At 52.9% G+C, this 18,175-nt stretch overlaps 2 protein-coding genes across 3 annotated transcripts in view; one reads left to right on the plus strand and one right to left on the minus strand.

Moving 5' to 3' along the window:
- Positions 1-233: 233 nt before the first annotated feature.
- Positions 234-12,898, minus strand: RPS6KL1 (ribosomal protein S6 kinase like 1). Of its 2 annotated transcripts, XM_044297419.1 has the most exons (11): positions 12,624-12,896; positions 2,645-2,902; positions 2,443-2,567; positions 2,262-2,354; positions 2,143-2,190; positions 1,894-2,026; positions 1,613-1,813; positions 1,453-1,542; positions 1,283-1,365; positions 1,122-1,217; positions 234-925 (listed from the first exon to the last, which is right to left on the minus strand). In XM_044297419.1, the coding sequence occupies exons 2-11, from the start codon at positions 2,859-2,861 to the stop codon at positions 818-820; spliced, it is 1,194 nt and encodes a 397-aa protein (XP_044153354.1). In that variant the 5' UTR covers positions 2,862-2,902; positions 12,624-12,896; the 3' UTR covers positions 234-817. The 2 variants fall into 2 exon arrangements, with proteins under 2 accessions (XP_044153354.1, XP_044153355.1); XM_044297420.1 differs by lacking the exon at positions 2,262-2,354 and having other exon boundaries at positions 12,624-12,898.
- The window catches only part of EIF2B2 (eukaryotic translation initiation factor 2B subunit beta), a 25,157-nt gene continuing 9,996 nt past the window's right edge, over positions 3,015-18,175 (plus strand). The window contains exon 1 of the mRNA XM_044299580.1: positions 3,015-3,038. Coding sequence (XP_044155515.1) covers positions 3,015-3,038 — 24 coding nt within the window. The remainder of the gene's footprint in view (positions 3,039-18,175) is intronic.

The following is an 18,175-nucleotide window of genomic DNA, read 5'->3' on the forward strand; positions in this document are numbered from 1 at the left end:
ACATCACATCGGGGACTGTCCGGTAACTGGCTGTGACATCACATCTGTGACTGTCCGGTAACTGGCTGTGACATCACATTGGGGACTGTCCGGTAACTGGCTGTGACATCACATCGGGGACTGTCCGGTAACTGGCTGTGACATCACATCAGGGACTGTCCGGTAACTGGCTGTGACATCACATTGGGGACTGTCCGGTAACTGGCTGTGACATCACATCGGGGACTGTCCGGTAACTGGCTGTGACATCACATCGGGGACTGTCCGGTAACTGGCTGTGACATCACATCGGGGACTGTCCGGTAACTGGCTGTGACATCACATCGGGGACTGTCTGGTAACTGGCTGTGACATCACATCAGGGACTGTCCGGTAACTGTGACATCACATCGGGGACTGTCCGGTAACTGTGACATCACATCGGGGACTGTCCGGTAACTGTGACATCACATCGGGGACTGTCCGGTAACTGTGACATCACATCGGGGACTGTCCGGTAACTGTGACATCACATCGGGGACTGTCCGGTAACTGTGACATCACATCGGGGACTGTCCGGTAACTGTGACATCACATCGGGGACTGTCCGGTAACTGTGACATCACATCGGGGACTGTGCGGTAACTGTGACATCACATCGGGGACTGTGCGGTAACTGTGACATCACATCGGGGACTGTCCGGTAACTGTGACATCACATCGGGGACTGTCCGGTAACTGTGACATCACATCGGGGACTGTGCGGTGACTGGCTGTGGTTTTGTGCATTGTGTGGCCCGTGGTGGGTGACCCCCGGCAGCCCCATGGCCTCCACCCCTCAGAGCAGTTTGCCCCAGTGGATGTCACTGAAGAACGGGTGGGACTTGATCCTTTGTGCTCCTCCAGGACCAGAGCCGAGCCGTTTCTCTGGATCATAAATGAGCAGCTGAAACGAGGAGACAACATGGTTATGAGACAGCGAGGGGTAGGTGAACCCAAGAGACAGCGGGCGGGCGGGGGCTTGTACCCATTAGCCTGAACAGAAGTGGCTGGAGGAGTGTTGGGCATCTAGGAAATCACGTGGCGGCAGCCCCACAGCCAGGCCAACCTTGGGCGGATGGCGGACCTGCAGACGTACTCACCGCTCCCAGCAGAGACACTGCGTCCGCACTGAGCTGTTCTGGGAAGGGGACCTCCATCTGACTGCTGACCCCTGACATCAGGCTCTTGTAGAGGGGCTGTGGAGACACAGAGTCAGCTACTCCTGCCAGGAAAGAGAGCGCTGGAGAAGCCACATCCTCACCTGTCCGGTCATCATCTCGTAGAGGAGCACCCCTAGGCTCCACCAGTCACAGGCCTCGTCCACTGCAGCCACCCCCAGGACCTCTGCAAAACAAAGGGGCGGCAAAGCTCAGTGACCTTGTATGTACGAGCCCCAAGATGTGACACACAGAAACGGAGGAGAGGCCACACCTGGTGCCACGTACAGCTGCTCCACAGCCTCGGGACAACAGACATGATCAACCTCTCGCCACTGGCCAAAGTATGTCAGGAGCACGTCCCCTACGGAGACACAAGGCACGTCAGGGCCCCTCACTGCTGCTGGGAGGGGGCTGAGGGAGCTTCTTCTCACCAGTGTCTCCCAGGAGCACATTGCGGGGATTCAGATCTCTGCACAGAACCCCCTCCTGGTGAAGAGAGTCCAGTGCCAAGGTCAGCTGGGCACCCCAAAGTCTGACCTGTGCCTCCGGCACCCCCTGGACCGGGTCATGTGAAGAGCTGCAGCGACTGATGGGAACCTGGTATTTCTGGAGATGTCCCCACAGACGTCCTCCTGCAAGAATGGAGCAGAGAACGGAAGATGCAGACGGGGAACTGATGCGGGGAAGGCGCTGATGTCGCCGAGCGTCTGACCTGGAACGTGCTGCAGCCGCAGATACAGGGAGTCCTCGCCAACGTAAAACTTCTGCAGCTGCACCATGAAGGGCACGCCCTGAGGAATAACCGTGACTGCTCCGTGGCCACAACGACCAGACTTCATCAGAGACTACACAGAAAGCAAAGCGGCCAGTCAGGGGACGGTGAGAGGCAGAGGGGGCCCGCATGCTGCTGCCAACGCCAGTCACATGATTACTACATGCTGGTGGATGATGGGAGTCTTACCTTAAGAATAAACCTTGTCCTTGAGGTCGGGTCATACACCAGCTGCACCTAAACCGTGAAGAAAGCACAGCGGTCACGGAGTGCAGGCTCTCAGGGCGCCGTGGCCTCTTGCCACGTACCTTATCAATGATCTCTAGGACTCGGCAGCCTTTCAGGTTCTCCACTGCAGCGCTCAGGACGCGGATGGGGCGGAATCTGAGGCTGCTGTAACCCTGAGACAGACAAAACGCAAAAGTCTGGAGGAGGAACCGCAGCAGGACCACCGTCACCCAGGCTGCCACGTCTCGCCCACGTCCTCACCTCTGCTGCACCAGTCACATTTCCCACAGGCCTTTGCAGGTGGCAGTTGAAGATTTCTTCAGCTCGTTTCAAGTACTGTGAGATCTTGCGTTTCACTGCCTCGCGCCTCTCTTTGCTCGGGTCCACTAGTGGGGGAGAGAGAAGAATGAGGAGGGGGCTGATGTGGGGGACGGGGGTGTCACGCGGGGCCCCAAACCCTGACCTGTCACCCCACTCAGGAGCAGCTCCACCCCGTGCTTGTAATGGCTGAAGGCCGCTTCATACTCCTCGTTGGCATCTCGCTCCTGCGCCACGTGCAGCTGCTTGGCTGCATCCACCAGGTAGTCGCGCTTGAATGGGCCCTTCAGACTTGGAGTTGGTTCCGTGGCCCCTGGGAATCCGATGCGATACTGACAACACAGATCACGGTCTCCGCTCATTGCCCCCCAGGAAGCGCTGGACTGAGGAAGGTTCAGCAACCCTGCAGTAAGAAGTGGCAGGTATTACGCAGGTGCAGCGGCTACAGGGCAGCAGCAGAAAGGGGCACATGCACAAAGCCGTTTACTGGTGACCCGTGGATTGGCGCTGCTCAAATGCTACATGTGAACAGAGCTCAGGTACCCGCACGTCTGCTGGATTTCCCAGAAAATATCTGCACCATATATAGGTGAGGGGGCAAGCGGGCGTCTGTAAGGGGGCAAGCGGGCGTCGGTGAGAGGGCAAGTGGGCAGACAAGCGGGCGTCGGTGGGAGGACCAGCGGGCAGACAAGCGGGCGTCGGTGAGAGGGCAAGTGGGCAGACAAGCGGGCGTCGGTGAGAGGACAAGCGGGCGTCGGTGAGAGGGCAAGCGGGCGTCGGTGAGAGGGCAAGCGGGCGTCGGTGAGAGCACAAGCGGGCATCGGTGAGAGCACAAGCGGGCGTCGGTGAGAGGGCAAGTGGGCAGACAAGCGGGCGTCGGTGAGAGGACAAGCGGGCGTCGGTGAGAGGGCAAGTGGGCAGACAAGCGGGCGTCGGTGAGAGGACAAGCGGGCAGACAAGCGGGTGTCTGTGAGGGGGCAAGCGGGCGTTGGTGAGAGGACAAGCGGGCGTCGGTGAGAGGGCAAGTGGGCAGACAAGCAGGCGTCGGTGAGGGGGCAAGCGGGCGTCGGTGAGAGCGCAAGCGGGCGTCGGTGAGAGGGCAAGCGGGCGTCGGTGAGAGGGCAAGCGGGCGTCGGAGAGAGGGCAAGCGGGCGTCGGTGAGAGGGCAAGCGGGCGTCGGTGAGAGGGCAAGCGGGCGTCGGTGAGAGAGCAAGCGGGCAGACAAGCGGGCATCAGTGAGGGGGCAAGCGGGCGTCGGTGAGAGGACAAGCGGGCGTCGGTGAGAGGGCAAGTGGGCAGACAAGCGGGCGTCTGTGAGGAGGCACACGGGGGACAAACGGGCGTCACTGTGTCCTAGAACAGCCAGGATTTCTAGTAGGAATAGTAAGTGCCGCAGAGGGTGCAGGGACAGTGCGGCACAGGTCGCGGCTGCTCCGGGAGGCGAGGTGCAGACATGTTGTGTGACCGCCGGCTCTGACATTCCAGCATTCAGGATAAATCAGTGTGGGGGAGGACTGGCTGCAGATCCGATAAACGGGCGAGAACCGAGGGTGCAGGTGCAGCAGAGAGATATAACTATACCGTACACAGGTGCAGCAGAGAGATATAACTATACCGTATACAGGTGCAGCAGAGATATATAACTATACCGTATGCAGGTGCAGCAGAGAGATATAACTATACCGTACGCAGGTGCAGCAGAGATATATAACTATACCGTATACAGGTGCAGCAGAGATATATAACTATACCGTATACAGGTGCAGCAGAGATATATAACTATACCGTATACAGGTGCAGCAGAGATATATAACTATACCGTATGCAGGTGCAGCAGAGATATATAACTATACCGTATGCAGGTGCAGCAGAGATATATAACTATACCGTACGCAGGTGCAGCAGAGATATATAACTATACCGTATGCAGGTGCAGCAGAGATATATAACTATACCGTATGCAGGTGCAGCAGAGATATATAACTATACCGTATACAGGTGCAGCAGAGATATATAACTATACCGTACGCAGGTGCAGCAGAGATATATAACTATACCGTATGCAGGTGCAGCAGAGATATATAACTATACCGTACGCAGGTGTGTGTACAGGGATAACACACACATACAGTACAGGGATCACACACACTGTACAGGGATCACACACACATACAGTACAGGGATCACACACACTGTACAGGGATCACACACACACACTGTACAGGGATCACACACACACACACACACACACACACTGTACAGGGATCACACACACACACACACTGTACAGGGATCACACACACACTGTACAGGGATCACACACACACACACACACACACACACACACACACTGTACAGGGATCACACACACATACTGTACAGGGATCACACACACACACACTGTACAGGGATCACACACACACACACACACACACTGTACAGGGATCACACACACACACTGTACAGGGATCACACACACATACTGTACAGGGATCACACACACATACTGTACAGGGATCACACACACACTGTACAGGGATCACACACACACTGTACAGGGATCACACACACTGTACAGGGATCACACACACTGTACAGGGATCACACACACACACTGTACAGGGATCACACACACATACTGTACAGGGATCACACACACACACTGTACAGGGATCTCACACACACTGTACAGGGATCACACACACAGTACAGGGATCACACACACACTGTACAGGGATCACACACACACTGTACAGGGATCACACATACTGTACAGGGATCACACACACACACACACTGTACAGGGATCACACACACACACACACACACACACACACACACACACTGTACAGGGATCACCCACACACTGTACAGGGATCACACACACACACACACACACACACACACTGTACAGGGATCACACACACACTGTACAGGGATTACAGACACACACACACTGTATAGGGATCACACACACACACACACACACACACACTGTACAGGATCACACACACTGTACAGGGATTACACACACTGTACAGGGATCACACACACTGTAAAGGGATCACACACACACACTGTACAGGGATCACACACACACACACACACACACACACACTGTATAGGGATCTCTCTCTCACACACACACACACACACACACTGTATAGGGATCTCTCACACACACACACACACACACACACTGTACAGGGATCACACACACACACACACACACACACACTGTACAGGGATCTCACACACACACACACTGTACAGGGTATCTCACACACACACACACACACACACACACTGTACAGGGATCACACACACACACACACACACTGACACATACAGGGTATCTCACACACACACACACTGTACAGGGATCACACACACACACACACACTGTACAGGGATCACACACACACACACACACACACACACACACACACACTGTACAGGGATCACACACACACAGTACAGGGATCACACACACACTGTACAGGGATCACACACACACACACACACACTGTACAGGGAACACACACACACACACACACTGTACAGGGATCACACACACACACACACACACACTGTACAGGGATCACACACACTATACAGGGATTACACACACACACACTGTACAGGGATCTCACACACACACACACACTGTACAGGGATCACGCACACACACTGTACAGGCATCACACACACACACTGTACAGGGATCACATACACTGTACAGGTATTACACACACACACACTGTACAGGGATCTCACACACACACACACACACACACTGTACAGGGATCACACACACACACACACACACACACTGTACAGGGATCACACACACACACACTGTACAGGGATCACACACACGCACACACACACACTGTACAGGGATCACACACACACACTGTACAGGGATATCACACACACACACACTGTACAGGGATCACACACACACACACTGTGTACAGGGATCACACACACACACTGTACAGGGATCACACACACTGTATAGGGATCACACACACACACACACACACACTGTATAGGGATCACACACACACACACACACTGTATAGGGATCACACACACACACTGTACAGGGATCACACATACTGTACAGGGATCACACACACACACTGTACAGGGATCACACATACTGTACAGGGATCACACACACACACACACACACTGTACAGGGATCACACACACACACACACACACACACACACACTGTACAGGGATCACACACACACTGTACAGGGATCACACACACACACACTGTACAGGGATCACACACACACACACACTGTACAGGGATCACACACACACACTGTACAGGGATCACACACACACACTGTACAAGGATCACACACACACTGCACAGGGATCACACACACACACTGTACAGGGATCACACACACACACACACACACACACTGTACAGGGATCACACACACACTGTATAGGGATCACACACACACACACACACTGTATAGGGATCAAACACACACACTGTACAGGGATCACACACACACTGTACAGGGATCACACATACTGTACAGGGATCACACACACACTGTATAGGGATCACATACACACACACACACTGTACAGGGATCACACACACACTGTACAGGGATCACACACACACACTGTACAGGGATCACACACACACACACACACACACACTGTACAGGGATCACACACACACACACACACACACACTGTACAGGGATCACACACACACACACACACACACACTGTACAAGGATCACACACACTGTACAGGGATCACACACACACACACACTGTACAGGGATCACACACACTGTACAGGGATCACACACACTGTACAGGGATCACACACACACACTGTACAAGGATCACACACACTGTACAGGAATCACACACACACTGTACAGGGATCACACACACTGTACAGGGATCACACACACACACACACTGTACAGGGATCACACACACACACACACTGTACAGGGATCACACACACTGTACAGGGATCACACACACACACACACTGTACAGGGATCACACACACACAACAGGATCACACACTGTACAGGGATCACACACACACACTGTACAGGGATCACACACACACACACTGTACAGGGATCACACACACACACTGTACAGGGATCACACACACACTGTACAGGGATCACACACACACAATGTACAGGGATCACACACACACACAATGTACAGGGATAACACACACACACACACACTGTACAGGGATATCACACACACACACACACACACACACTGTACGGGGATCACACACACACTGTACAGGGATCACACTGTACAGGGATCACACACACACACTGTACAGGGATCACTCACACACACTGTACAGGGATCACACACACACACACACACACACACTGTATAGGGATCAAACACACACACACACTGTACAGGGATCACACACACACACTGTACAGGGATCACACATACTGTACAGGGATCACACACACTGTATAGGGATCACATACACACACACTGTACAGGGATCACACATACTGTACAGGGATCACACACACTGTACAGGGATCACACACACACACTGTACAGGGATCACACACACTGTACAGGGATCACACACACTGTACAGGGATCACACACACACACACACACACACACTGTACAGGGATAACACACACACTGTAAAGGGATCACACACACACTGTACAGGGATAACACACACACTGTAAAGGGATCACACACACACTGTACAGGGATCACACACACTGTACAGGGATCACACACACACACACACTGTACAGGGATCACACACACACACTGTACAGGGATCACACACACACACTGTACAGGGATCACACACACACTGTACAGGGATCACACACACACTGTACAGGGATCACACACACACACTGTACAGGGATCACACACACACTGTACAGGGATCACACACACTGTACAAGGATCACACACACTGTACAGGGATCACACACACACTGTACAGGGATCACACACACACTGTAAAGGGATCACACACACACTGTACAGGGATCACACACACACTGTAAAGGGATCACACACACACTGTAAAGGGATCACACACACACTGTACAGGGATAACACACACACTGTACAGGGATCACACCACACTGTACAGGGATCACACCACACTACAGGATCCCACACACACACACACACACACTGTACAGGGATCACACACACTGTACAGGGGATCACACACACACACACACACTGTACAAGGATCACACACACTGTACAGGGATCACACACACACTGTACAGGGATCACACACACACTGTACAAGGATCACACACACTGTACAAGGATCACACACACTGTACAAGGATCACACACACTGTACAGGGATCACACACACTGTACAGGGATCACACACACACACACACTGTACAGGGATAACACACACACTGTAAAGGGATCACACACACACTGTACAGGGATCAACACACACTGTACAGGGATCACACACACACACACACACACTGTACAGGGATCACACACACACACACACACACTGTACAGGGATCACACACACACACCAACACACTGTACAGGGATCACACACACACACTGTACAGGGATCACACAAATCACACACACACACACACACTGTACAGGGATCACACACACACTGTACAGGGATCACACACACACTGTACAGGGATCACACACACTGTACAAGGATCACACACACTGTACAGGGATCACACACACACACACACACTGTACAGGGATAACACACACACTGTAAAGGGATCACACACACACTGTACAGGGATAACACACACACTGTAAAGGAATCACACACACACTGTACAGGGATCACACACACTGTACAGGGATCACACACACACACACACACACTGTACAGGGATCACACACACTGTACAGGGATCACACACACACACACTGTACAAGGATCACACACACTGTACAGGGATCACACACACACTGTACAGGGATCACACACACACTGTACAGGGATCACACACACTGTACAAGGATCACACACACTGTACAAGGATCACACACACTGTACAGGGATCACACACACTGTACAGGGATCACACACACTGTACAGGGATCACACACACACACACTGTACAGGGATAACACACACACTGTAAAGGGATCACACACACACTGTACAGGGATAACACACACACTGTAAAGGGATCACACACACACTGTACAGGGATCACACACACTGTACAGGGATCACACACACACACACACACACACTGTACAGGGATCACACACACTGTACAGGGATCACACACACACACACTGTACAAGGATCACACACACTGTACAGGGATCACACACACACTGTACAGGGATCACACACTATATAACTATACCGTATACAGGTGCAGCAGAGATATATAACTATACCGTATGCAGGTGCAGCAGAGATATATAACTATACTGTACGCAGGTGCAGCAGAGATATATAACTATACCGTACGCAGGTGCAGCAGAGATATATAACTATACCGTACGCAGGTGCAGCAGAGATATATAACTATACCGTATGCAGGTGCAGCAGAGATATATAACTATACCGTATGCAGGTGCAGCAGAGATATATAACTATACCGTACACAGGTGCAGCAGAGATATATAACTATACCGTACGCAGGTGCAGCAGAGATATATAACTATACCGTACACAGGTGCAGCAGAGATATATAACTATACCGTATGCAGGTGCAGCAGAGATATATAACTATACCGTACGCAGGTGCAGCAGAGATATATAACTATACCGTATACAGGTGCAGCAGAGATATATAACTATACCGTATGCAGGTGCAGCAGAGATATATAACTATACCGTATGCAGGTGCAGCAGAGATATATAACTATACCGTATGCAGGTGCAGCAGAGATATATAACTATACCGTATACAGGTGCAGCAGAGATATATAACTATACCGTACGCAGGTGCAGCAGAGATATATAACTATACCGTACGCAGGTGCAGCAGAGATGTATAACTATACCGTACGCAGGTGCAGCAGAGATGTATAACTATACCGTATGCAGGTGCAGCAGAGATATATAACTATACCGTATGCAGGTGCAGCAGAGATATATAACTATACCGTATGCAGGTGCAGCAGAGATATTAACTATACCGTACGCAGGTGCAGCAGATATATAACTATACCGTATACAGGTGCAGCAGAGATATATAACTATACCGTATGCAGGTGCAGCAGAGATATATAACTATACCGTATGCAGGTGCAGCAGAGATATATAACTATACCGTACACAGGTGCAGCAGAGATATATAACTATACCGTACGCAGGTGTGTGTACAGGGATAACACACACATACAGTACAGGGATCACACACACTGTACAGGGATCACACACACACACTGTACAGGGATCACACACACACACTGTACAGGGATAACACACACACTGTAAAGGGATCACACACACACACTGTACAGGGATCACACACACACACACTGTACAGGGATCACACACACACACACACTGTACAGGGATCACACACACACACACACTGTACAGGGATCACACACACACACACTGTACAGGGATCACACACTGTACAGGGATGAGGATCACACACAACACTGTACAGGGATCACACACACTGTACAGGGATCACACACACACTGTACAGGGATCACACACACACTGTACAGGGATCACACACACACACTGTACAGGGATCACACACACACACTGTACAGGGATCACACACACACACACACTGTACAGGGATCACACACACACACACACTGTACAGGATCACACACACACACACTGTACAGGGATCACCACACATACTGTACAGGGATCACACACACACACACACACACACTGTACAGGGATCACACACACACACACTGTACAGGGATCACACACACTGTACAGGGATCACACACACACACACTGTACAAGGATCACACACACTGTACAGGGATCACACACACTGTACAGGGATCACACACACACACACTGTACAGGGATCACACACACACACTGTACAGGATCACACACACACTGTACAGGGATCACACACACACACACACACACACACACTGTACAGGGATCACCACACACACACTGTACAGGGATCACACACACTGTACAGGGATCACACACACACACACTGTACAAGGATCACACACACTGTACAGGGATCACACACACTGTACAGGGATCACACACACACACTGTACAGGGATCACACCACACACAGTGTACAGGGATCACACACACACACTGTACAGGATCACACACACACACACTGTACAGGGATCACACACACACACTGTACAGGGATCACACACACACACACACACACTGTACAGGGATCACACACACTGTACAGGGATCACACACACACTGTACAGGGATCACACACACACACACACCACACACACTGTACAGGGATCACACACACACACACACACACACACACACACGTACGGGATCACACCACTGTACAGGGATCACACACACACACACCCACACACTGTACAGGGATAACACACACACTGTAAAGGGATCACACACACACACTGTACAGGTAACACACACACTGTACAGGATCACAACACACACACTGTACAGGATCACACACACACACACTGTACAGGGATCACACACACCACACACACACACTGTACAGGGATCACACACACACACACACACACACACACTGTACAGGGAACACACACACTGTACAGGGATCACACACACACACTGTACAGGGATCACACACACACACACACACACACACTGTACAGGGAACACACACACTGTACAGGGAACACACACACACACTGTACAGGGAACACACACACACACTGTACAGGATCACACACACACACACACTGTACAGGGATCACACACACACACACTGTACAGGGATCACACACACATACAGTACAGGGATCACACACACTGTACAGGGATCACACACACACACACTGTACAGGGATCACACACACACACACACACACACTGTACAGGGATCACACACACACACACTGTACACGGCTCCATCTCTCACCTTCAGGATGAATCCAGCATGAAGCAGCCGCACCCAACACTGAGCATCAGCTGAGAGACGTGAACCAATCTGAAAGCAGTCGCATCATCTGCTACACCCACTACTCCCATCATCAGAATCCACTACGCACAGCCCACTACTCCCATCATCAGAATCCACTACGCACAGTACTATGTACAGTACAGACCTCTGCAGTGTGACCGCTCTTACAGTACAGACCTCCGCAGTGTGACCGCTCTTACAGTACAGACCTCCGCAGTGTGACCGCTCATACAGTACAGACCTCCGCAGTGTGACTGCTCTTACAGTACAGACCTCCGCAGTGTGACGCTCTTACAGTACAGACCTCCGCAGTGTGACCGCTCTTACAGTACAGACCTCCGCAGTGTGACCGCTCTTACAGTACAGACCTCCGCAGTGTGACCGCTCTTACAGTACAGACCTCCGCAGTGTGACCGCTCTTACAGTACAGACCTCCGCAGTGTGACCGCTCTTACAGTACAGACCTCCGCAGTGTGACCGCTCTTACAGTACAGACCTCTCGCAGTGTGACCGCTCTTACAGTACAGACCTCCGCAGTGTGACCGCTCTTACAGTACAGGACCTCCGCAGTGTGACCGCTCTTACAGTACAGACCTCCGCAGTGTGACCCGCTCTTACAGTACAGACCTCCGCAGTGTGACCGCTCTTACAGTACAGACCTCCGCAGTGTGGACCGCTCTTACAGTACAGACCTCCGCAGTGTGACCGCTCTTACAGTACAGACCTCCGCAGTGTGACCGCTCTTACAGTACAGACCTCCGCAGTGTGACCGCTCTTACAGTGACAGACCTCCGCAGTGGTGACCGCTCTTACAGTACAGACCTCCGCATGTGAGCCCTCTTACAGTACAACCTCCGCAGTGTGACCGCTCTTACAGTACAGACCTCCGCAGTGTGACCCGCTCTTACAGTACAGACCTCCGCAGTGTGACCCGCTCTTACAGTAACAGGACCTCCGCAGTGTGACCGCTCTTACAGTAACAGACCTCCGCAGTGTGACCGCTCTTACGTACAAGACCTCCGCAGTGTGACCGCTCTTACAGTACAGACCTCCGCAGTGTGAGCCCGCTCTTACAGTACAGACCTCCGCAGTGTGACCGCTCTTACAGTACAGACCTCCGCAGTGTGACCGCTCTTACAGTACAGACCTCCGCAGTGTGACCGCTCTTACAGTACAGACCTCCGCAGTGTGACCGCTCTTACAGTACAGACCTCCGCAGTGTGACCGCTCTTACAGTACAGACCTCCGCAGTGTGACCGCTCTTACAGTACAGACCTCCGCAGTGTGACCGCTCTTACAGTACAGACCTCCGCAGTGTGACCGCTCTTACAGTACAGACCTCCGCAGTGTGACCGCTCAGTTACAGACCTCCGCAGTGTGACCGCTCTTACAGTACAGACCTCCGCAGTGTGACCGCTCTTACAGTACAGACCTCCGCAGTGTGACCGCTCTTACAGTACAGACCTCCGCAGTGTGACCGCTCTTACAGTACAGACCTCCGCAGTGTGACCGCTCTTACAGTACAGACCTCCGCAGTGTGACCGCTCTTACAGTACAGACCTCCGCAGTGTGACCGCTCTTACAGTACAGACCTCCGCAGTGTGACCGCTCTTACAGTACAGACCTCCGCAGTGTGACCGCTCTTACAGTACAGACCTCCGCAGTGTGACCGCTCTTACAGTACAGACCTCCGCAGTGTGACGCTCTTACAGTACAGACCTCCGCAGTGTGACCGCTCTTACAGTACAGACCTCCGCAGTGTGACCGCTCTTACAGTACAGACCTCCGCAGTGTGACCGCTCTTACAGTACAGACCTCCGCAGTGTGACCGCTCTTACAGTACAGACCTCCGCAGTGTGACCGCTCTTACAGTACAGACCTCCGCAGTGTGACCGCTCTTACAGTACAGACCTCCGCAGTGTGACCGCTCTTACAGTACAGACCTCCGCAGTGTGACCGCTCTTACAGTACAGACCTCCGCAGTGTGACCGCTCTTACAGTACAGACCTCCGCAGTGTGACCGCTCTTACAGCAGACCTCCGCAGTGTGACCGCTCTTACAGTACAGACCTCCGCAGTGTGACCGCTCTTACAGTACAGACCTCCGCAGTGTGACCGCTCTTACAGTACAGACCTCCGCAGTGTGACCGCTCTTACAGTACAGACCTCCGCAGTGTGACGCTCTTACAGTACAGACCTCCGCAGTGTGACCGCTCTTACAGTACAGACCTCCGCAGTGTGACCGCTCTTACAGTACAGACCTCCGCAGTGTGACCGCTCTTACAGTACAGACCTCCGCAGTGTGACCGCTCTTACAGTACAGACCTCCGCAGTGTGACCGCTCTTACAGTACAGACCTCCGCAGTGTGACCGCTCTTACAGTACAGACCTCCGCAGTGTGACCGCTCTTACAGTACAGACCTCCGCAGTGTGACCGCTCTTACAGTACAGACCTCCGCAGTGTGACCGCTCTTACAGTACAGACCTCCGCAGTGTGACCGCTCTTACAGTACAGACCTCCGCAGTGTGACCGCTCTTACAGTACAGACCTCCGCAGTGTGACGCTCTTACAGTACAGACCTCCGCAGTGTGACCGCTCTTACAGTACAGACCTCCGCAGTGTGACCGCTCTTACAGTACAGACCTCCGCAGTGTGACCGCTCTTACAGTACAGACCTCCGCAGTGTGACCGCTCTTACAGTACAGACCTCCGCAGTGTGACCGCTCTTACAGTACAGACCTCCGCAGTGTGACCGCTCTTACAGTACAGACCTCCGCAGTGTGACCGCTCTTACAGTACAGACCTCCGCAGTGTGACCGCTCTTACAGTACAGACCTCCGCAGTGTGACCGCTCTTACAGTACAGACCTCCGCAGTGTGACCGCTCTTACAGTACAGACCTCCGCAGTGTGACCGCTCTTACAGTACAGACCTCCGCAGTGTGACCGCTCTTACAGTACAGACCTCCGCAGTGTGACCGCTCTTACAGTACAGACCTCCGCAGTGTGACCGCTCTTACAGTACAGACCTCCGCAGTGTGACCGCTCTTACAGTACAGACCTCCGCAGTGTGACCGCTCTTACAGTACAGACCTCCGCAGTGTGACCGCTCTTACAGTACAGACCTCCGCAGTGTGACCGCTCTTACAGTACAGACCTCCGCAGTGTGACCGCTCTTACAGTACAGACCTCCGCAGTGTGACCGCTCTTACAGTACAGACCTCCGCAGTGTGACGCTCTTACAGTACAGACCTCCGCAGTGTGACCGCTCTTACAGTACAGACCTCCGCAGTGTGACCGCTCTTACAGTACAGACCTCCGCAGTGTGACCGCTCTTACAGTACAGACCTCCGCAGTGTGACCGCTCTTACAGTACAGACCTCCGCAGTGTGACCGCTCTTACAGTACAGACCTCCGCAGTGTGACCGCTCTTACAGTACAGACCTCCGCAGTGTGACCGCTCTTACAGTACAGACCTCCGCAGTGTGACCGCTCTTACAGTACAGACCTCCGCAGTGTGACCGCTCTTACAGTACAGACCTCCGCAGTGTGACCGCTCTTACAGTACAGACCTCCGCAGTGTGACGCTCTTACAGTACAGACCTCCGCAGTGTGACCGCTCTTACAGTACAGACCTCCGCAGTGTGACCGCTCTTACAGTACAGACCTCCGCAGTGTGACCGCTCTTACAGTACAGACCTCCGCAGTGTGACGCTCTTACAGTACAGACCTCCGCAGTGTGACCGCTCTTACAGTACAGACCTCCGCAGTGTGACCGCTCTTACAGTACAGACCTCCGCAGTGTGACCGCTCTTACAGTACAGACCTCCGCAGTGTGACCGCTCTTACAGTACAGACCTCCGCATGTGACCGCTCTTACAGTACAGACCTCCGCAGTGTGACCGCTCTTACAGTACAGACCTCCGCAGTGTGACCGCTCTTACAGTACAGACCTCCGCAGTGTGACCGCTCTTACAGTACAGACCTCCGCAGTGTGACGCTCTTACAGTACAGACCTCCGCAGTGTGACCGCTCTTACAGTACAGACCTCCGCAGTGTGACGCTCTTACAGTACAGACCTCCGCAGTGTGACCGCTCTTACAGTACAGACCTCCGCAGTGTGACCCTCTCAGTACAGACCTCCGCAGTGTGACCGCTCTTACAGTACAGACCTCCGCAGTGTGACCGCTCTTACAGTACAGACCTCCGCAGTGTGACCGCTCTTACAGTACAGACCTCCGCAGTGTGACCGCTCTTACAGTACAGACCTCCGCAGTGTGACCGCTCTTACAGTACAGACCTCCGCAGTGTGACCGCTCTTACAGTACAGACCTCCGCAGTGTGACCGCTCTTACAGTACAGACCTCCGCAGTGTGACCGCTCTTACAGTACAGACCTCCGCAGTGTGACCGCTCTTACAGTACAGACCTCCGCAGTGTGACCGCTCTTACAGTACAGACCTCCGCAGTGTGACCGCTCTTACAGTACAGACCTCCGCAGTGTGACCGCTCTTACAGTACAGACCTCCGCAGTGTGACCGCTCTTACAGTACAGACCTCCGCAGTGTGACCGCTCTTACAGTACAGACCTCCGCAGTGTGACCGCTCTTACAGTACAGACCTCCGCAGTGTGACCGCTCTTACAGTACAGACCTCCGCAGTGTGACCGCTCTTACAGTACAGACCTCCGCAGTGTGACCGCTCTTTACAGTACAGACCTCCGCAGTGTGACCGCTCTTACAGTACAGACCTCCGCAGTGTGACCGCTCTTACAGTACAGACCTCCGCAGTGTGACCGCTCTTACAGTACAGACCTCCGCAGTGTGACCGCTCTTACAGTACAGACCTCCGCAGTGTGACCGCTCTTACAGTACAGACCTCCGCAGTGTGACCGCTCTTACAGTACAGACCTCCGCAGTGTGACCGCTCTTACAGTACAGACCTCCGCAGTGTGACCGCTCTTACAGTACAGACCTCCGCAGTGTGACCGCTCTTACAGTACAGACAGTCCGCAGTGTGACCGCTCTTACAGTACAGACCTCCGCAGTGGTGACCGCTCTTACAGTACAGACCTCCGCAGTGTGACCGCTCTTACAGTACAGACCTCCGCAGTGTGAGCCGCTCTTACAGTACAGACCTCCGCAGTGTGACCGCTCTTACAGTACAGACCTCCGCAGTGTGACCGCTCTTACAGTACAGACCTCCGCAGTGTGACCTCTTACAGTACAGACCTCCGCAGTGTGACCGCTCTTACAGTACAGACCTCCGCAGTGTGACCGCTCTTACAGTACAGACCTCCGCAGTGTGACCGCTCTTACAGTACAGACCTCCGCAGTGTGACGCTCTTACAGTACAGACCTCCGCAGTGTGACCGCTCTTACAGTAGACCTCCGCAGTGTGACCGCTCTTACAGTACAGACCTCCGCAGTGTGACCGCTCTTACAGTACAGACCTCCGCAGTGTGACGCTCTTACAGTACAGACCTCCGCAGTGTGACCGCTCTTACAGTACAA

This window comes from Bufo gargarizans, chromosome 6, assembly GCF_014858855.1.
Source record: "Bufo gargarizans isolate SCDJY-AF-19 chromosome 6, ASM1485885v1, whole genome shotgun sequence".
Taxonomy (NCBI): Eukaryota; Metazoa; Chordata; class Amphibia; order Anura; family Bufonidae; genus Bufo; species Bufo gargarizans.